This window comes from Pristiophorus japonicus, chromosome 5 (genome assembly GCF_044704955.1).
Source record: "Pristiophorus japonicus isolate sPriJap1 chromosome 5, sPriJap1.hap1, whole genome shotgun sequence".
NCBI lineage: Eukaryota > Metazoa > Chordata > Chondrichthyes > Pristiophoridae > Pristiophorus > Pristiophorus japonicus.
The window spans coordinates 142,206,570-142,228,149 of NC_091981.1; the positions used below are offsets into that span (position 1 = coordinate 142,206,570).

At 44.3% G+C, this 21,580-nt stretch overlaps 1 protein-coding gene across 3 annotated transcripts in view; it reads right to left on the bottom strand.

Annotated features, from left to right (window-relative positions):
• Positions 1 to 10,277: 10,277 nt before the first annotated feature.
• The window catches only part of bzw2 (basic leucine zipper and W2 domains 2), a 165,071-nt gene continuing 153,768 nt past the window's right edge, over positions 10,278 to 21,580 (bottom strand). For all 3 annotated transcript variants that reach the window (XM_070881006.1, XM_070881004.1, XM_070881005.1), the window contains one exon: positions 10,278 to 10,726. In XM_070881006.1, coding sequence (XP_070737107.1) covers positions 10,695 to 10,726 — 32 coding nt within the window. In that variant the 3' untranslated portion in view covers positions 10,278 to 10,694. The remainder of the gene's footprint in view (positions 10,727 to 21,580) is intronic.

Sequence of the window (21,580 nt, forward strand, 5' to 3'; positions counted from 1 at the left end):
GGTTGTGGGTTCAAATCTCACTCCAGGGACTTGAGCACATGAATCTAGGCTGACACTCCAGTGCAGTGGTGAGGGAGTGCTGCACTGTTGGAGGTGCTGTCTTTCAGATGAGACATTAAATCAAGGCCCTGTCTGCTCTTTCAGGTGGATGCAAAAGATCCCCTGGTGAGCAGGGGAGTTATCCCTGGTGTCCTGGCCAATATTTGTCCCTCAATCAACATAACAAAAACAGATTATCTGGTCATTATCATATTGCTGATTGTGGGAGCTTGCTGTGTGCAAATTGGCTGCCACGTATCTCACATTACAACAGTGACTACACTCCAAAAGTACTTCCTTGACTGTAAAGCACTTTGAGATGTCCGGTGGTCAGAAAAGGCGCTATATAAAAGCAAGTCTTTTAAGTTGTAAAAAGGATTGGTACATTGAAGGCTGTCTACAGTTTGTAATTTTTGAATGTTCATGGTCTCAGCGTGCCTCTTGTATATTTTACAATGTAATTTATTTTGGACTGTTGATAAGTGTCCCTTTTTGAGGGGTGTCCTATTATACAGGTTTCACTATACATGCTATCTGTCTATCCAAGTGGGTATTAATCTTAACCTTTACTTACACTTTACTAATTTTAGGCAGCTGACTAGTTACCTGGTTTATCCCTTTTTGCACTGACATTTTACATTAGTGACCATCCAGTCTTTCGGTACAACCTCCATGTACAATTTGTACAGTACTACTTCCTTATCTATAGTTCTCTTACCTAGTTCCACAGCCCACCAGGCCAAACTTCCTTTAAGGTCTTGCCCTGCCCTAGCCCTGAACTCGCATCTTTCTCCAGTTTCTCTCCAATCACCGCTGGTGACCTCGGCCATGCTCATCTTGTCCATGAGACTCACTTCCTGCTCCCTCAACCCTATTCCCACTAAACTGCTGACCACCCAACTTCCTTTTTTGGCTCTCATGTTAGCTGACATTGTTAACTGTTTTCTCTTCTCAGGTACTGTGCCCCTCTCCTTCGAATCTGCCGTCATCACACCTTAAAAAAAAACAATCCTTGAGCTCTCCGTTCTTGCAAACTACCGCACCATCTCCAACCTACCTATCCTCTCCAAAGCCCTTGAACGTATTGTTGTCTCCCAAATCCATCCACATCTTTCCCAGAACTCCATGTTTAAATCCTTTCAATCCGGTATCCACCCGTCACAGTAACAAAACGGCTCTCATCAAAGTCACAAATGACATCTTTTGTGACTGTGACAAAGGTAAACTAATCCTCCTCATCCTTCTCGACCTGTCTGCAGCCTTTGACATGGTTGATCATTCCATCCTCCTCCAATGTCTCTCCACCATCATCCAGCTGGGTGGGATTGCACTCGTCTGGCTCCAGTCTTATCTACCTAATTGTAGCCAGAGAATCACCTGCAACAGCTTCTCTTCACGCTCCCATATCATTACCTCTGGGATCCCCCAAGGATCTAACTTTGACTCCCTCCTATTTCTCATCTATATGCTGCCCCTTGGCAACATCATCCGAAAACACGGCGTCAGTTTCCACATGTACGCTGAAGACAGCCAGCTCTACCTTACCATCACTTCTCTCGACCCCTCCATGGTCTCTAAATTGTCAGACTGCTATTCCAACAGCCAGTACTGGATTGAGCAAAAATTTTCTCCAATTAAATACTGTGTTCCCGAACCACCGACTCCATCCCTCTCCCTAGCATCTGTCTGAGGCTGAACCACACTGTTCGCAACTTTGTTGTCATATTTGATCCTGAAATGAGCTTCAGCGGCATAACTAAAACCACCTATTTCCACCTCTGTAACATCACCCGTCTTCGCCCCTGCCTCAGCTCATCTGCTGCTGAAACCCTCCTCCATGCCTGTGTTACTTCTGGACTGGACTACTCCAACGCACTCCAGGCTGGTCTCCCACATTCTACCCTACGTAAACTTGAGGTCATCCAAAACTCGGCAGCCCATGTCCTAACTTGCACCAAGTCGCATTCACCCATCATCTCTGTGCTCGCTGACCTGCATTGGCTCCTGGTTGAGCAACACCTCATTAAAGGTGCTATATAAATACAAGTTGTTGTTGTAGTTGCTCACATCCTCCACTCGCACCATTTCATTTCCATTATCACACTTGAGAACTGAAGCAAATACCTTGTACTATCTACACCATTCTTTCATCCTCCATGAAAGGATTCCCTTTTTCATCTCGTAATTGGCTATATTGCTTTCTTTTACTTTTTATGATTGTAAAGACCTTTACTTTGTGCTAGTCTTCATTCTATCTCTTAGCCTTTCTAATATTTTTGATTTCTCCTTGATATTTTCTAGTCTCTGATTGATTTGCTTAGTATTATTGGGCTCAATTTTCCCCAAGCCTGTTTTCTGGTGTCTTGCCAGAATTATGCCTATTTTTCTAGGCCAGAAATGCACCAGAAATAATTTGCCAAAGTTTTCCCGATATATAATTCGAATTTGGTGCCGCGCAGTGTGTCCAGTCGCCTCGGGGGGTGGAGCCTGCTGTCTGCGCCGAAAACGATGCCGCACCTTCTGCGCATGAGCGGGGGAAAAAAAGTTATGTTTTTGACGTCGTTGCAATGGACACACATTCTCAGTACAGCTCGGATTTGGCAATTGGCCATTTTTAAACAGCCAGTTGTGTGTGTGAGAAGGAGTGCTATGCGAGAGCATTGGAAAAATCACAGCTGCAGCAATACAAGATGCAACGCAGTGCAAGGACCAAGAATTTCTTACAGGAAGAAGTGGAGGCACTAGTTACTGTGATTGAGAACAGATGGCAGGAGCTGAACACCAGCAGAGGTCACATAAAAGTTCCACCCAAATAAATGAAGAAACGCTGGAACCGACTTGCAGACGATTACTGTGTAATGGTGACCACCACGAGATCTGGAGGCCAGTGTAAAAAGAAATGGCAGAACCTTGGTCAAGTAGTTAGTGTCAGTAATATTTTCATTTATTCAATGCAATTGCAATTGTAACTGTGACCATCTGTATATGTCCCACCCAGCAGAAAGACACCCTCTTTAAAAAGTTAGGTTTTCATATCTTTGCCGAGGAAAGTAGCATATAATAAAAGGGAAAGAACTCGAACAGGAGGAGACCTGGAAAATCTGCATCCACTGACACCCTTGGAAGAGAGGGTCGCTGCTTTGATGGGTCCTGCCTGGAGAAAAGCAATCACCACTGCACAAACTGGGCCCACACTCGAAGGAGAGGATAAGTCCTGCAAATTCATCGTGGTCCTTTAAATCAGTCTGCTGCCTGGCCTGCGATCTGTGAGCCTACTCATGCCACCCACCCTGCCCCCTCCTCCACTGCTAACCATTTGACTGTTCTGTTATATTTTGCAGAACTTGAGACCAACCTTGAAGATGCAGAAGAAGATTCAGACGTGGGCGAGCCTGAAGAGGAGAACATCTTCCAATCCATCCATGGGGGGGAGGGGGAGAGGATGGAGCTGGATGAAGCTCCCACTGTTGTACTGACTTTGGAGGTGGTGCCACTCGTGGAGGTGACAGCCCCTTCAGCGACTAGTGATTTGAGTGTTGGTGGGACATTCCACGGTTTCACACCTTCCGAGGTTGCGGGTTCCAGTGGTGTGGTGCAGCGAGGCACACCCAGGGCCCCACCTTCCGAGGTTGCAGGTCCCAGTGATGGGATGCAGCGAGGCATACCCTTGGGGAGGAGTGGAAGGAGAGCTCGACTGCACTCTCCTGAGCTGCAGGATCTAACAGAAGTGGTTCAGATGATGTCATTGAGAGCGGGGAGCATTGACCTTACCCGATCACTCCTGGACGCCATCAGTGGGGTGAGTGATGAGGTACGGGACTGTTGGGAGAAGTAACAGCGAGAAGACACGAGAAATGGGAATGATATCCAGGACCATCAGTGAGGGAATAGTGGTCATGAGGGAGGGAATGTCAGAGGTAGTGCAAACCACGTCACTGACCATGTGGGAAGGAATATTGCAGATAGTTCAGACAGTTTTGCTCAACATGAGGGAGGGAATGTTGTCGGTCAGTGAGACACTGTCAGGATGCATGAGGGACTGCATGTTGGAGTTAGCTGCTACAATAAGGGAACATGCCCAGACCCCGCGCCCATTGACAGAATCAACTGTCACTCCCACTCCAATCCCCACACCAGCCTCTGAAGAGCCCAAAGCCGGGCCCTCCAACTTGCCGCCTGACACTGATGCCCCTCCCACCCCCACCAGAGGTGCACAGTACCTGAGATGTTAGAAAGAATAAGCTTGGTACCAAGCCCAGAAACACTGTGCCACCGCCTGCGGGCAGGGGTGCTGGATTGTCCAAGACCAAGTGCAGTGGGCGCTCTTAGAATAAGGGGGAGGAGAGATGGGTGCAGGCTTTCTTTGCTGCTGCTGTTATTGTTGTTATTATTATTTTTGTTGTTACTGTTGTAACTGTTCTCAGATTAAAAGTTTTTTGTAAGTTATGTAAATTTACAAGTTTAAAAGTGATCTTAAAGTTTTTAAGTGATCTTAAAGAGTGATCTTAAAGTAAAGTTTGATACAAGAATAATTTTATTAAAGTTAAGTACATTGTAAACTTTTGAATAAATTATATTTTTACATTAAAACTGAATCATGTTCCATTAACACAACACATTACGGAACAGCTCTAAATAGTAAACATGTCCATGTGGAATTGTTGTATATGCTGACTATGAATGTACTCTATGTGTAGTCACTGTGAGATTATATAAGATGAAGCCTTGTTTACCTGATGTACTATCAATAAGGTTCACACTGTGTACATACATGCTGGCAGCACTAGAGGGTGCAATTGGTGGAGACCGGGGGTTTCCTGCCCTGGTGGCAGGGCCCTGTATAAAAGGCTGCACACTATGCTTGCACAGCACTCTGGAGTTAGGAATAAAAGACCAAGGTCACGACAGTTCAAGTACAACATATTGCCTTGTGGAGTCATTCATAAGTTCACTATAGACATAACAGAAAAGTTGTCGCTGAGCCCTCAGACATCAGTAAAGCGTTCATGGATGAGCTGCTGGCGCAAGGCTTGAGCAATTGTTAAAGGAGCACTATGGCCCGCCCTCCTTCGCCATTGTGCTCCAGCCTCAGGCACTTGCATGGCTTTCTCATCCTCATCGTCCTTCTCCTCCTTCTGCTCGTCATCTGCATCTTCCACATCATTATCATCAGCCACTCTCACCGCAGCTGGGTCTTCCACTACTAGGCGCTGCTGCCTCATGATGGCCAAGTTATGCAGCACACAACAGTGAACAATCTCAGGGGAGTACAGCAAGTAGCCTCCGGAATGGTCCAGGCATTGAGAACGCTGTTTCAATATGCCAAAGGTCCTCTCTATGATGTTGCACGTCACAATGTGCAACATGTTGTACTCATGGTCATCTTCCGTCCAGGTGACACGTAGGGGCGTCATGAGCCAGGTGGTGAGGCCGTACCCTTTGTCTCCCAGTAGCCAGCTCCGCCCTTCTGGTTGCTGCTGCCGAAACATGGCAGATATAATGCTGTCGCGTAGGATGAACGCATCATGGGTACTTCAGGGTATCTTGCATCGACTGACATGCTATGGTGCATGTCGTCACACACGAGCTGTACATTAATGGAGTGGAAACCTTTTCTGTTCCGGTACATCTTGGAATCCTCCAAAGGTGCTCGCAAGGCGATGTGGGTACAATCAATGCAGCCCTGTACCTTTGGGAAGCCAGCAATCCTGGAGAAGCTCACATCCCTGTCATGGATTGCTTGGGCGGTCAAGGGGAACTTTATTAAGTCATTCCTCCACGCATACAGTGCAGCCGTCACCTGGCGAATGCAGACATGTGTTGGATGTTGAGAGATGGCACACACATCCCCAGTTGTAGCTTGAAACGATTCGGAGGCATAGAATGAAAGTGCAGCTGTAACGTTCACTTCAACTTACAAAGTAGTCCTCTTGAAGCTACTAGGTTGTGGGTCTGCTTTGACCAACTCACAGATCTCACTTATAACCTCTTTGCAGAAACGCAGCCTTCTGACACAGTCTGCATCACTCAGGTGGAGGCACGAACGCCTGTCTCAATATACCCGAGGTGGGTAAGGCCTCCCGCCCAACACCCTATGGGCTCTGATGTTCCTGATGTGATTAAGTTGAATCAATTGTCTCCTACGTAGCACTATGATGCAGAAGGCTCGCACAAGGTATGGCATTGTCAGTATTGCCCCCGTACTTAAAGTTAACCTTTGAAAGAAGCTCAAAATGGCAGGAAAACAGGCAGGCAGGCAAGGTTCGCATTCTCTCTATCCTGCCCCCGCCCCCCAAGGTCTGTATGGATGGACCACACCCAATGGTCTTGTGACTTCTCCTTGCTCCCCTCCCCCTTAACTAATTTCAGTCTTGTGACTTCTCTCTCCCCCACCCCCCCTTAACTAATTGCAGTCTTGTGACTTCTCCCCTTCCTTCTCTCCCTCCGTCCCACACTCATTGCAGTCTTCAGTGCAGAAGGCACCTCGCCCTCTGGGCTCAAAGCCTTCCGATCGGCACCTCGTGCTCTCTCTCTCTCCTCTCCTCCCCCCCCCCCACCACTGCTTGTTTTATAGCCAAGCCCCGAGCCGCTGTGTCTGGACGTGGGGCCAATTCTGCCGGACTAAGCGACAATTCTCCAGCCCTGCTTCAAGATGTTCAGTGGTGGCGTGTGAGTGAGTAAAAAAGAGAAAACTTCTGAAATCCAACAAATTTACACATCTACATTGACGGGTTAAAAAAAAGTTGAACTTTATTATTGATTTTTAGTGTTCTTGACTCCCTCCAAAATCTTCGATTTAAAAACAATGGCGTCTTTCAGTGATTTTTGAATGTGCACTGGTTTTCTTAACTGCCCAGAAGGTTTTTCAGGACTGGCCAGATACACCGACCTAGGAGGAAAAAATGTTGGCCAAACTGCAAAAAAATTGAAAAAAACAGCAGGCATAAGGGAACTTAATGTTTAACCAAGATGTAAAAGAAACGGCGAGAAAAATCGTAACAAGTCAGTTACGCCGGTGCAGATCGCAGGGGGAAACTTGGTAAAAAATTTAAAAACGGCGCAAATAACCAGGGAAAATTGAACCCATTGTCTCTGCTTGTCCAAGCACCTCCAGGTTTTGCTTCATCTGACATCTGTGGGAATGTTCAGTTTGTACCATAATCTCCTGTTTGAATGCTTCCCATTGTTTGTCGATTGTCTTACCTGACAATTTTTCTTAGTTATTTGAGCTAATTTCCTTTTGAAGTGTGCTCATTTCCAATCAAGTATTGTTCTCTTTGACTGTTCCCTCTCCCTTTTAATTTGTATATCAAACCTAATTATGTAATGGATGGTAATTCTTTTTCTACATATTCCATTTCATTTCTGAGAACTAAATCCAGTACTGCCTCTATCTTTATTGGAATAAGATTATCCCAATTGGGAAAGCAGTCCAAGAATCATTGCAGCAACCCATTCCATTCCATGTTTACTTGTCATCTGATGTCTTTATTCTGACATTGTTGCTGTCTGTTTATACTTAATATCTTCCATGAGTAGAGCATTTCAAAACTGAGAATCTTTGGTTTATCTTCTGCCTTTAATATACAGACCTCAATGCCACATGGTCCATACTCACTACCTCAGCTTCATTGTTATCACTTTCAATTTCAAGATGGTGTACAACTTTTCCATTGTCCTGACATTCTCTCTCGATGTCTTTTGAACACCCACCACTCTCCATAACAAGCCTGCTGAAGTACAAGTTTGAAGGATTTTGAAGGATTTCGTATCAGGGAGTAGAGTTGGGCAGGCGAAAGGAGTATCAGTGGAAGATCATTTTTGTGGTAGTGATCATAATTCAGTTAGTTTTAGCATAATTATGGATAAGGACAAAGAAAAAAACAGGAGTATGGGTTCTAAATTGGGGGAAGGCCAATTTTACTAGGCCAGGAAATGATTTAGCAAAAGTGGACTGGGAACTGTTACTTGAAGGTAAATCAATGCCAGAGCAGTGGGAGGCATTCATGAGGGAGGTGCATGGAGTTCAGGGTGAACATGTTCTCACAAAGGAACAGGGTAGAACTACCAAATTTAGAGCCCACTGGGTGACAAGGTGCATACAGGGTAAGACAAGACAAAAAAGGGAAGCCTATATCAGATATCGTGAGCTTAATGCTGCAGAAAGCCTAGAAGAGGAGAGAAAGTGCAGGGGTGAAATTAAGGAGGAAATTAGGAAAGCAAAAGGAGGGCATGAAGAAATATTGGCAAGTAGAATCAAAGAAAACCCAAAGATGTTTTACAATTTCATAAAGAGCAAGAGGATAACTAAGGAAAGAGTAGGGTCTATTAGGAACCAAAGTGGGAAATGTGTGTGGAGGCGGAGGATGTGGGTAAGGTAATAAAAATACTTTGCAGCTGTCTTCATAAAAGAGGGTGACGATGCTAACGTTGAAGTTCAGGAGGAAGATAGTAAAATATTGGACGGGATAAATATAATGAAAGGAAGTTTTAAAGGGTTTGGCATAATTAAAAGTAGATAAATCACCAGGACCGAATGAAATATATCCGAGGCTACTAAAAGAAGCAAGGGAGGAAATTGCGGAGGATCTGACCATCATTTTTCAATGCTTCCTGGCTACAGGAGTTGTGCCAGAGGATTAGAGAACTGCTAATGTTGTACCATTGTTGAAAAAGGGATGAAGGGATAAACCGAGCAATTACAGGCCAGTTAGTTTAACCTCGATGGTGGGCAAATTACTGGAATCAATTCTGAGGGACAGTATAAACCTTCATTTAAAAAGACGTAGGTTAATCAAGGACTATCAGCATGAATTTGTTAAGGGAAGGTCGTGACTGTAACGTAATTGAGTTCTTTGAAGAGGTAACAAGGAGGGTCGATATTGATGTAGTTCACATGGATTTTAGCAAGGCTTTGGACAAGGTCCCACATGGCAGGCTGATCAAAAAAGTAAAAGCCCATGGGATCTAAGGGAGAGTGGCAAATTGGATTCAAAATTGGCTCAGTGGCAGGAAGCAAAGAGTCATAGTTTTTATGATTGAAAGGCTGTTTCCAGTGGGGTTCCACAGGGCTCAGTACTCGGTCCCTTACTTTTTGTAGAATGTATTAATGGTTTAGACTTAAATGTAGGGGACATGATAAAGAAATTTGCAATGATACAAAAATTGGCCATGTGGTTGACAGTGAGGAGGAAAGCTCTAGACTGCAGGAAGATATCGATGAACTCATCAGTTGGGCAGAAAAGTGGCAAATGGAATTCAATCTGGAAAAGTGTGAGGTAATTAATTTGGGGAGGGCCAACAAGGCAAGGAATAAACAATAAATGGGAGGATACTGAGAGGTGCGGAGGAACAGAGGGACCTTGGAGTATATGTCCACAGGTCCTTAAAGGTAGCAGGACAGATCGATAAGGTAGTTAAAAAGGCGTACGGAATTATTTCCTTAATTAGCCGAGGCATAGAATATTAGAGCAGGGAAGTTATGCTAGAACTGTATAAAACACTAGTTAGGCCACAGCTTGAGTACTGCGTGCAGTTATGGTCACCACATTACAGGAAGGATGTGATTGCACTGGAAAGGGTGCAGAGGAGATTTAGGAGGATGCTGCCAGGATTGGAAAACTTTAGCTATGAGGAAAGATTGGCTAGGCTGGGGTTGTTTTCCTTGGAACAGAGGAGGCTAAGGGGATATTTAATTGAGGTGTATAAAATTATGAGGAGCCTGGATAGAGTGGATAGGAAGGATCTATTTCCCTTAGCCGAGGGATCAATAACCAGGGGGAAAAGATTTAAAGTAGTTGGAAGAAGGATTAGAGGAGAGATGAGGAAACATTTCTTCACCCAGAGGGTGGTGGTGGGAGTTTGGAACTCATTGCCTGAAAGGGTGGTAGCAGCAGAAAAACCTCATCACATTTAAGAAGTACTTGCATGTGTATTTAAGGAGCCATAATCTACAAGGCTACAGACCTAACACTGGAAGGTGGGATTAGGCTGGGTAGCTCTTTTTCAATCGGCACGGACACGATGGGTCGAATGGCCTCCTGTGTCGTAATTTATCTCTGATTCACAAGAATAGGATGAACTGCCCTATCCTGTTAAACAGTAGTTCATAAATACTTGAATGGCTGGACGAATAATCAAGAAGTCTTCAAACATATTATCTTGTAAGGACAATACAGGAAAATGGCAAGGGACATGTGTCGTGATGTATTAGAAAGTGAATGGTCTCCTTACTCATATGATTTTTAAAATACAAATACATTTATTCAAAAAGTCCCTAGTGTCAAATTACATATCCACAAACTTTTATTAGGCAACAAACATTGACAAAACTATGGCTACAGTAGATGTTGTGTAATGTTCACACAGTATTTGAAAAAAAAATGTAATACAAGGAGTCCATAGTTATTTCATTTTAGGCTACATGGCTCCCTTTTAAAACAGCTTTACTAAGTTATAGTATAGTGCCCCAAGAGTGGAGTCCCACAGAAACAAATAATGTTTCAGGGCTCAGTTATTAACACATCAGTTATAAGCCTATCTTCTATACAAAAGGAAGGCTGTCCCAGGATTTCCATTTGATTTGGAAGCACAATCTCTTCTACTGTAACCAAACAGGTGAGGGGACAGACACATTATACTTGGTCAAGCTGTTGCTAATCTTCTTCGCCTTCTCCCGATTCAGATTCTAGAAAGAAAATAAGTGTCATAATTTTTATGATACTCAGGATGATTAGTTTAAACAATTTTGTAAGTCCTACATCCACTATTCGTATTCTGAAAAGTGAATGACAAATCACTTCAGCTTGTCTTTGACTGATGTCGGTACATGTGTATAATCAACATTTCAAATGCATCAATACTTTTTAAATGCGATGCAAAATCTTCGTTAATTGCTCTACTGTTTCCCTCTTCTCTGGGATTTTAAGGTACATAGGGCTCTATTTTCCTCTTTGCCGATTTTTGGCACCCAGGAGGATGTACGGCCGATTTTTTTGTGCCCGATTGCGCTGAAAAAAAATACAACTTTTGATATGTAAAATTTCAAAACTTTGGGAACAAGTTGCAGAAGAGTTCAATGCGGTGGCTATGACCCTGAGAAACGGCATGCAGATCAAAAAGAAGTGGCAGGACCTTGGCCAAGCAGTTACTTTAAGTAATATTTTTATTCATTTGCCCACTCACCTAACCTATCCAAGTCACTCTGCAGCCTCATAGCATCCTCCTCGCAGCTCACACTGCCACCCAACTTAGTGTCATCCGCAAATTTGGAGATACTACATTTAATCCCCTCGTCTAAATCATTAATGGTTCGGTATTCACTAAGGAGGACACAAACAACCTTCCGGATAAAAAAGGGGTCAGAGGGTCTAGTAAGGAGGAGGAACTGAGGGAAATCTTTATTAGTCGGGAAATTGTGTTGGGGAAATTGATGGGATTGAAGGCCGATAAATCCCCAGGGCCTGATGGACTGCATCCCAGAATACTTAAGGAGGTGGCCTTGGAAATAGCGGATGCATTGACAGTCATTTTCCAACATTCCATTGACTCTGGATCAGTTCCTATCGAGTAGAGGGTAGCCAATGTAACCCCACTTTTTAAAAAAAGAGGGAGAGAAAACAGGGAATTATAGACCGGTCAGCCTGACCTCAGTAGTGGGTAAAATGATGGAATCAATTATTAAGGATGTCATAGCAGTGCATTTGGAAAATGGTGACATGATAGGTCCAAGTCAGCATGGATTTGTGAAAGGGAAATCATGCTTGATAAATCTTCTGGAATTTTTTGAGGATGTTTCCAGTAAAGTGGACAAAGGAGAACCAGTTGATGTGGTATATTTGGACTTTCAGAAGGCTTTCGACAAGGTCCCACACAAGAGATTAATGTGCAAAGTTAAAGCACATGGGATTGGGGGTAGTGTGCTGACATGGATTGAGAACTGGTTGTCAGACAGGAAGCAAAGAGTAGGAGTAAATGGGGACTTTTCAGAATGGCAGGAAGTGACTAGTGGGGTACCGCAAAGTTCTGTGCTGGGACCCCAGCTGTTTACATTGTACATTAATGATTTAGACGAGGGGATTAAATGTAGTATCTCCAAATTTGCGGATGACACTAAGTGTGAGCTGCGAGGAGGATGCTATGAAGCTGCAGAGTGACTTGGATAGGTTAGGTGAGTGGGCAAATGAATGGCAGATGAAGTATAATGTGGATAAATGTGAGGTTATCCACTTTGGTGGTAAAAACAGTGAGACAGACTATTATCTGAATGGTGACAGATTAGGAAAAGGGAAGGTGCAACGAGACCTGGGTGTCATGGTACATCAGTCATTGAAGGTTGGCATGCAGGTACAGCAGGCGGTTAAGAAAGCAAATGGCATGTTGGCCTTCATAGCGAGGAGATTTGAGTACAGGGGCAGGGAGGTGTTGCTACAGTTGTACAGGGCCTTGGTGAGGCCACACCTGGAGTATTGTGTACAGTTTTGGTCTCCTACCTTGAGGAAGGACATTCTTGCTATTGAGGGAGTGCAGCGAAGATTCACCAGACTGATTCCCGGGATGGCGGGACTGACCTATCAAGAAAGACTGGATCAACTGGGCTTGTATTCACTGGAGTTCAGAAGAATGAGAGGGGACCTCATAGAAACGTTTAAAATTCTGACGGGTTTAGACAGGTTAGATGCAGGAAGAATGTTCCCAATGTTGGGGAAGTCCAGAACAGTCTAAGGATAAGGGGTAAGCCATTTAGGACCGAGATGAGGAGAAACTTCTTCACCCAGAGAGTGGTGAACCTGTGGAATTCTCTACCACAGAAAGTAGTTGAGGCCAATTCACTAAATATATTCAAAAGGGAGTTAGATGAAGTCCTTACTACTCGGGGGATCAAGGGGTATGGCGAGAAAGCAGGAATGGGGTACTGAAGTTTCATGTTCAGCCATGAACTCATTGAATGGCGGTGCAGGCTAGAAGGGCTGAATGGCCTGCTCCTGCACCTATTTTCTATGTTTCTATGTTTCTATGTATTTATGCACTGCAATTACATTTGTAAATGTGACTAATATGTGTGTGTGTGTGTGTGTGTGTGTGTGTGTGTGTGTGTGTGTGTGGCCACCACAGCAGAAGGACCCCCTCTTTAAAAAGTTCAATTTTCATCTTTGCAAAGGAAGGTGTCATAGAAATGTCAAAAATTGGAGGAGATGCAAAATTAGGCTGCAACGGAGTGGAACAGAGGATCGCTGATATGATTAAACCTTGCAAGAGAAGATCAACCACCAATGTGGATACTGGGCCCAGGTTACTGACAGAGGATAAGCCCAGCAAATTGCAGTCTGGGTTGCATGTCTTTGAAAAGAGTCTGCGCTGTGTGACCCGCGTACTCATGTCACCCTGCCCCCTCCCCTGCTGCTAACCAAACATCTGCTCGATTATGTTTTGCTGAAGCAGATCATCAGGAAGCCGTCAGTCCAGATATAAGTCGAGGATGAGCTGGACAATGAAGGGTAGCAGGAAAATCCCAATAATGAGATGGTTACATTGGAATTGGAGCCGGTGAATTTCCTCAAGGATGCCAAGCCCTTTGCCGAGTGATACAACCAACACGACATTTCATGGGGTACAGTCTGAGGCTGCGGGTCCCAACAAGCCACACTTGGGAGACTGCCGAGGAGGGTGGAAAGGACAGCTCAACCTGAAATGCAGGATGCTGGGGACATAGGACAGATCATGGGAATGAGTAGGCAGATCGCTCCTGGACACCATGGGTGGGGTGAGGGTAGAATAAGTGGGACTGTCAGTAGAAGTAGCAACACTGAATGGAGGAATGGGAGCACCAGCGGGACAGATGAGGGAGGGGATGTCGGAGATGAGGGAGGGAATGTCAGAGGCAGCTGGTGCAGTGTCGGGACAGATGAGAGAGTGAATGCCGGAGATAGCTGCTGCAATAAAGTGGACACACCCAGGCTGTCATTGCCCAACAGCAATTGGCAGTATCAACTGCTGACACTCACTTTCCAATCCCCAGACCAAACTCGGGTAGTGTGCCACGGATTGATCCACAGGCTGAAGAGTCCGAAGAGGAACCCGGCCCTTCCATAATGCTGTCTGCCAGGTCTGTCCCTGTCCAACCCCATCAACAACAAATGTGCCTTCGCGCAGAAAACAGAAAAAACCTTGAAGTCATGGTGAGGAAGCAGAAGTCTGAGACAACATGCACAGATAGGAGTAGAGGCAACAACAGGGGCAAGAGGGGCACACAGTGCTAAGGTCTTTGAATAAGGGGGAGGAGAGATGGCTGCAGCTAGAGTTTGTTTGTTTGTTGCTGCTACTTGTTGTATTCTTCATTGAAAAGTTTAGTTTGCTACAAAATGTTTTAGTAAAGTTAAGTAAAACTGTACAAATGTTTAATAAACTTAATTATTTTTTAAATTTAAGCTGAATCCTGCATGTTATTTTTTGAATTAAAGCACCATAAACCAACACATTACATACATTATCATATACATTATTTTTTAAATTAAAGCAACATAAACCAACACATTACATACATTATTATTTCACACTAACAGGTGCAAAGAGTCAACACTGTTGGGCCGTTTAGCCTTCAGGCAGCAAAGCGATCACGGATTAGCAAGTCTCTAGCTATGGCTATAAGTGCACGAGGCCATCTCCTCTGCCATTGTCCTGCGGGTTGAGGTGGTGGCATGGGTTTCTCCTCCTACACCTACTGATGATCCTCCTTCCCTTCCTCCTCCCCCCCCCCCACCCTTCTCCCCTCAGGGGGCTCTTCAATGTCCAGTACCTGGCCCCTCATGATGGCCAAGTTGTGCAGCACGGAGCATACGACAGTGAACTGACCGACGTGGTGAGTGGTGTATTGCAGGTAGCCTCCAGAGTGGTCCAGGCATCAGAAATGCTGCTTCAGTATGCCAATTGTCCTCTCTATGATGCTCAGTGTCGTTATGTGCAACATGTTGTACAGACATCTATGGGGATTGTGTAGGGGGGGTTCATAAACCAGGTGGCGAGCCTGTAGCCTTTGTCCCCAAGCAACCAGCTGTGCCCTTCTGGCAGCTCCTGAAACATTGTAGATATAACACTCTCGCGCAGGATGAAAGCATCATGGATACTACCTGAGTATTACGAGCTGCACATTTAGGGAATGGAACCCTTTCCTATTGCGATAAACCTCAGAGTCATCGAAAAGTGCTCTCAAAGCGATGTGGATACAGTCAAGTGCACCCTGTACCCTGGGGAAACCAGCAATTCTGGAGAACCCCATAGCCCTGTCTCGCATTGCCTGTGTGGTCATAGGGAAATTGATGAACTGGTTCCTTTTGGCATACAGTGCAGTAGTCACCTGTCGAATGCACCAATGTGTGGCATGCTGTGAGATGCAGCACATGTCCCCAGTTGCTGCTTGAAATGAGCCAGAAGCATAGAAGGCAAGTGTTGCAGTGACCTTCACTTCCACAGATAGGGCAGTCCTTGGGCTACTTCTTGGCTGTATGTCTGCCCTGATTCGCTGGCAGATCTCTGTGATGACCACCTTTCTAAATCGCAGCCTACAAATGCAGTCTGCCTCACTCTGTCCCTGTAGATTCGATCAGGATATGGCCTCCTCCCCATCAATCCACAAGCAATCTGGTTTCTGTGATGTTGCCGTCATATTATCTGTCGCCTCCGCATAGAAACATAGAAAATAGGTGCGGGAGTAGGCCATTCGGCCCTTCTAGCCTGCACCGCCATTCAATGAGTTCATGGCTGAACATGCAACTTCAGTACCCCATTCCTGCTTTCTCACCATACCCCTTGATTCCCCTAGTAGTAAGGACTTCATCTAACTCCTTTTTGAATATATTCAGTGAACTGGCCTCAACAACTTTCTGTGGTAGAGAATTCCACAGGTTCAGCACTCTCTGGGTGAAGAAATTCCTCCTCATCTCGGTCCTAAATGGCTTACCCCTTATCCTTAGACTGTGTCCCCTGGTTCTGGACTTCCCCAACATTGGGAACATTCTTCCTGCATCTAACCTGTCTAAACCCATCAGAATTTTAAACGTTTCTATGAGGTCCCCTCTCATTCTTCTGAACTCCAGTGAATACAAGCCCAGTTGATCCAGTCTTTCTTGATAGGTCAGTCCCGCCATCCCGGGAATCAGTCTGGTGAACCTTCGCTGCACGCCCTCAATAGCAAGAATGTCCTTCCTCAGGTTAGGAGACCAAAACTGTACACAATACTCCAGGTGTGGCCTCACCAAGGCCCTGTACAACTGTAGCAACACCTCCCTGCCCCTGTACTCAAATCCCCTCGCTATGAAGGCCAACATGCCATTTGCTTTCTTAACCGCCTGCTGTACCTGCATGCCAACCTTCAATGACTGATGTACCATGACACCCAGGTCTCTTTGCACCTCCCCTTTTCCTAATCTGTCACCATTCAGATAATAATCTGTCTCTCTGTTTTTACCACCAAAGTGGATAACCTCACATTTATCCACATTATACTTCATCTGCCATGCATTTGCCCACTCACCTAACCTATCCAAGTCGCTCTGCAGCCTCATAGCATCCTCCTCGCAGCTCACAGTGCCACCCAACTTAGTGTCATCCGCAAATTTGGAGATACTACATTTAATCTCCTCGTCTAAATCATTAATGTACAGTGTAAACAGCTGGGGCCCCAGCACAGAACCTTGTGGTACCCCACTAGTCACTGCCTGCCATTCTGAAAAGTCCCCATTTACTCCTACTCTTTGCTTCCTGTCTGACAACCAGTTCTCAATCCATGTCAGCACACTACCCCCAATCCCATGTGCTTTAACTTTGCACATTAATCTCTTGTGTGGGACCTTGTCGAAAGCCTTCTGAAAGTCCAAATATACCACATCAACTGGTTCTCCCTTGTCCACTCTATTGGAAACATCCTCAAAAAATTCTAGAAGATTTGTCAAGCATGATTTCCCTTTCACAAATCCATGCTGACTTGGACCTATCATATCACCTCTTTCCAAATGCACTGCTATGACATCCTTAATAATTGATTCCATCATTTTACCCACTACCGATGTCAGGCTGACTGGTCTATAATTCCCTGTTTTCTCTCTCCCTCCTTTTTTAAAAAGTGGGGTTACATTGGCTACCCTCCACTCCATAGGAACTGATCCAGAGTCAATGGAATGTTGGAAAATAGCATCCACTATTTCCAAGGCCACTTCCTTAAGTACTCTGGGATGCAGTCCATCAGGCCCTGGGGATTTATCGGCCTTCAATCCCATCAGTTTCCCCAACACAATTTCCCGACTAATAAGGATTTCCCTCAGTTCCTCCTCCTTACTAGACCCTCCGACCCCTTTTATATCCGGAAGGTTGTTTGTGTCCTCCTCAGTGAATACCGAACCAAAGTACTTGTTCAATTGGTCCGCCATTTCTTTGTTCCCCGTTATGACTTCCCCTGATTCTGACTGCAGGGGACCTACGTTTGTCTTTACTAACCTTTTTCTCTTTACATATCTCTTTACATAGCATGCATGTAATCAACCTTACTACATGAGGCATAGTAATAGTTACAACTATAATTATTATTCTTAATTTTGTTATTCTTGCTATTGTGAGACAGTACTTACTGAAACACAGCACACACCTTTGCTGGATGATGCCCTAGAACGGACCACATCCTGGTCTGCACGCATGCACAATACTAAGCTCTGTCTCTATGGAGACGCGACACACAATGATATATGGCACTAAGAGCTTTTGCCGAAATGCGTATGTTTGCTGCTGTGTTGTGCCGTCTCTGTTGCACAGTTTGGAATGCATGCCGGTACGGTCGCTCCCTCAGCCGTACAGAATCACAGGAGCTCAGTGCTTGGATTCCACCCCCGCCCCCCACCCTGGGCTTTTTTACAAGCTGAGCCCGGGGGGGGGGGGGCGGTGTGGAATCCAAGCGCCGAGCTCCTGTGCTTGTATCCGGCCGAGGGAGCGATCCTGCCGCTGGCCGGCCAGCACTCCTCTGCCCCATGCCTGCAGCTCTGTGAGCAGAGATTCAGTGGTGGGGTGGGGTGGAATTGCAATTTGTCCACTCAAAGGGCCCAAGTTTCCACACGATAAAAAACGGGCGCCCCTCTGAGCTGGGCGCCCGTTTTTCCCGCCTAAAACGGCACCGGAAAAAAAACGCGCGATTCTGGAGCGCCCTGCAGCTCCTTGTCTGTTTGGCGCGGCGCCCAGGGGGGCGGAGCCTACACTTGGCGCCGATTTTGTAAGTGGGAGGGGGCGGGTACTATTTAAATTAGTTTTTTTCCTGCCGGCAACGCTGCGTGTGCGTGTTGGAGTGTTCGCGCACGCGCAGTGTGAAAAAAACATTGGTACTCGGCCATTTTTGTAGTTCTTTGTAACTGTTTAATTTTTGAAAATTTTTTAATAAAAGCACATTGCCATCAGCACATCAGCACTGAGGCTTCTTGCTTACTGCCTGCCCCTCCTTCCCTCCCTCCCTCCCGTTCGCGGGAACGACGCCACATCGCTGAGCTAACTGAAGCACTTTCACACAGGTAGGAAGATGGTTTATTTAATCTTTTCTTTGCTTATAAATGTTTATTCAGGTTGGATTTCTTTGTATAATATTTGTAGAAGCATAAATAAGGATTTATTGTCGAATTTAATGACTTCCCTTCCCCCCCTTCCCCCCCACCTCGTTCTGGACGCCTAATTTGTAACCTGCGCCTGATTTTTTAATGTGTAGAACAGGTTTTTTCAGTTCTACAAATATCTTCACTTGCTCCATTCTAAGTTAGTTTGGAGTACGTTTTCACTGTGGAAACTTTGAAGAAAAAATTCTGTTCCAAAGTAGAACTGTTCTACCTGACTAGAACTGCAGAAAAAAAAGTGTGGAGAATTGCGATTTCTAAGATAGTCCGTTCTCCACCAGTTGCTCCTAAAAATCAGGCGCAAATCATGTGGAAACTTGGGCCCAAAAACATTATGTGGGAAAAATTAACTTTCCGAGTTATTTTCCAAGTTCCCTCTGCAAAAATCATGAAGTTGTGTTTTAAATTGTTGTCTTCTCTCAATCCAAAAACTCAAATATACTCGGCACCGATTTCCTTCAGTTAACATAGGGTTTTTCTGATCGGTACTTAAGGCCATTGTGCGCCAGCCACCCTGAAAAAAAAATCGGTGTTGGCGAAAATTAGTTAAATGGCCAAAAAGAGCCAAAAATGGAGCTGATAGCAGTTTTCAACGAGACCTGCGCCAAAAAATCTTGCATACAAAATATACAACGCTGACAGTCGCCGCCGGCGTATAAACTTTGAGGAAAGTTGCTGAATCAAAATTGCTCCAAAAGATTCAACGGTCACCCAAAAAATGGCACCTAATGGTGGCAAAAATAAAGCCCATAATCACTATTAAAATTCATGTTTTATCAGATTGCACCCCATTTTGATTATATATATTTATGAAAAGCTAAGTGCATTTCCTGAGCCTTAATAATATTAAGTAGATGCATTTTATATGCACTTCCATGCACAATTCTATTTCTGGTTTCTTGCAGCTTCTATTCTCTTCTAAATTTTCTATCCCAATGAGATCACTTGTAGATAAATTACTGCAAAACAAACGAGTCTACTGTCATATTAAAGTTCTAATTACTTCAATGGCAAATTTGCTCAAATTTCAAATACATTTTTGTTGCAAGCAACTGTAATTTGATTATAGTTTTCAATAATACGAGCTTCATTTTAATCAAATACAGTCTATTGCTGATAATTGTCAATGTTTGCACTAAAAAATTGCATTATTCAGTTAATTTGAATTAAGCAAAGTAAATAACACAGCAAAGTGGGAATTTAGTGCTAAAATTCTAAATTAGCAGATAATTTGAATTAAGAGTAGACCTTTGGTACATAATGGCAGGACAGCAATAGAATAGAGCAGAATATTAAACACACAAGGGCAATAACAGCAAACTAACATTGTTCACCATTATTACCCCTTTGAAACTGACCGCAACTTCAGGATGCAGTGCATTCGCATCTAAACGCTGAAGTTGCGGTCAGTCATTCACTGCTCCGACACTGGCTGTGCTGAGCTCCCGCCCCCCATAGCCGCCAGTCACTGTCACTGTAATCAGTCAAATCAGTGAAACTAACAGAAACTTGGGCTTTTCCGCGGTAATATCACTGTTAAATATCCCATTAAAAGTTAATCTTGTTGGATTAGGTGTAACTGGGGTTTTAACAGCGTATTGACTGCTAAACAAACGTTATGACCCTGAAAAATGAACTTTACTTTTGTGGAGTGTCAAATTTCCCCATTATGATTTTTTAAAAATTCGAAAATTGTAATTTTCAAGATTTAATTTTTTTTGAATTGGTTCATGATATTTCAGGTTCTACTTTATCCCCATCTGAGAGCCCAAATCTTTGTTTTGCTCTGTTTAAAAAGTCAGGATAAAAGCAGGTTCTTATTTCCTGATTCCCTGTCTTTGAGAAGCCTGCAATGTGATTGGCTGCATAGACAACTTGTTGATGTCACAGCAGCATTGCACTAGGGAACCCCCACTATAGGCCGCTGAAATCACTTACGCGTCAAAAACGGCAAACTTCTCATCACAGAGATCGTGGCTTTCTTTGGGGCCAGCAGCGAACATCTTTGCTTCACTGCTGACCAGCAAATTTCGGGCCATAAAACTGCAACACCTGTTTGAGTTTAGATATGATTTTCCCAGGCTCCTGGAGGCTGCTCTACTTTGTCAGTTTTTTCTGCTTCCATTTCTAGCTGTCTTAACTTCACTTCCTTCAGCTATTCAATGTGCGTGTGTGTCTGTATGTTTCCCACCCCCTTTAAATGCTGGTCATCTGTAATATCTGCCACTTTTGATGACGGCTCCTGAAAGATTAACTCATCTGTTCTCACCGTAGCTGCCTGACCTGCTGAGTATTTCATAATATAAACAGAATGGTTTCAATTGTATTCATTTTTTTTTATAAAGTTAAGGGTAGAAATGGCTTTTGGAACATTGAAATTTGGTATTAAAATAATTGAATCATGTTGTCAATGTAATTACTCTAAAAAGTCTCACATTTTAATTAGGATGGTGTGATTCTTGCAGATCAGTGAAATGGTTTACAAACAAAGGCCTCTGTTAATTGTGGTGATGCCCTGCAGCATGTGACTGGGCAGCAGCTAATTAACCGAGTCACATACTTGCGCTTGAGCTGCTGTAATGATTAACAATGAACCTTTGTTTTTACCAAACAATTTCAGTGGCCACAAGTTAAAACTTTGGTATGGTAGTGTTCAGTATTCAGGAGCAATATCTTTTCCCTGGATTGCACCACATCCAATAAAAAGCTATTGTTGAAATTCTGGAAGTTACAAATATTCCTGTGAGTTCTCACACAAAGGTTGCGAGAGATTCATTAAAGGGCCAAATCTTATAAATTTGTTCATATGATTGTCACAAATGAATTCCCGTGCTTTCCACCAGGAATACACTGGCAGCGTTGTGACCTGGCAATCAAGCAAAAGATAGAAATCTTGTTTGCCA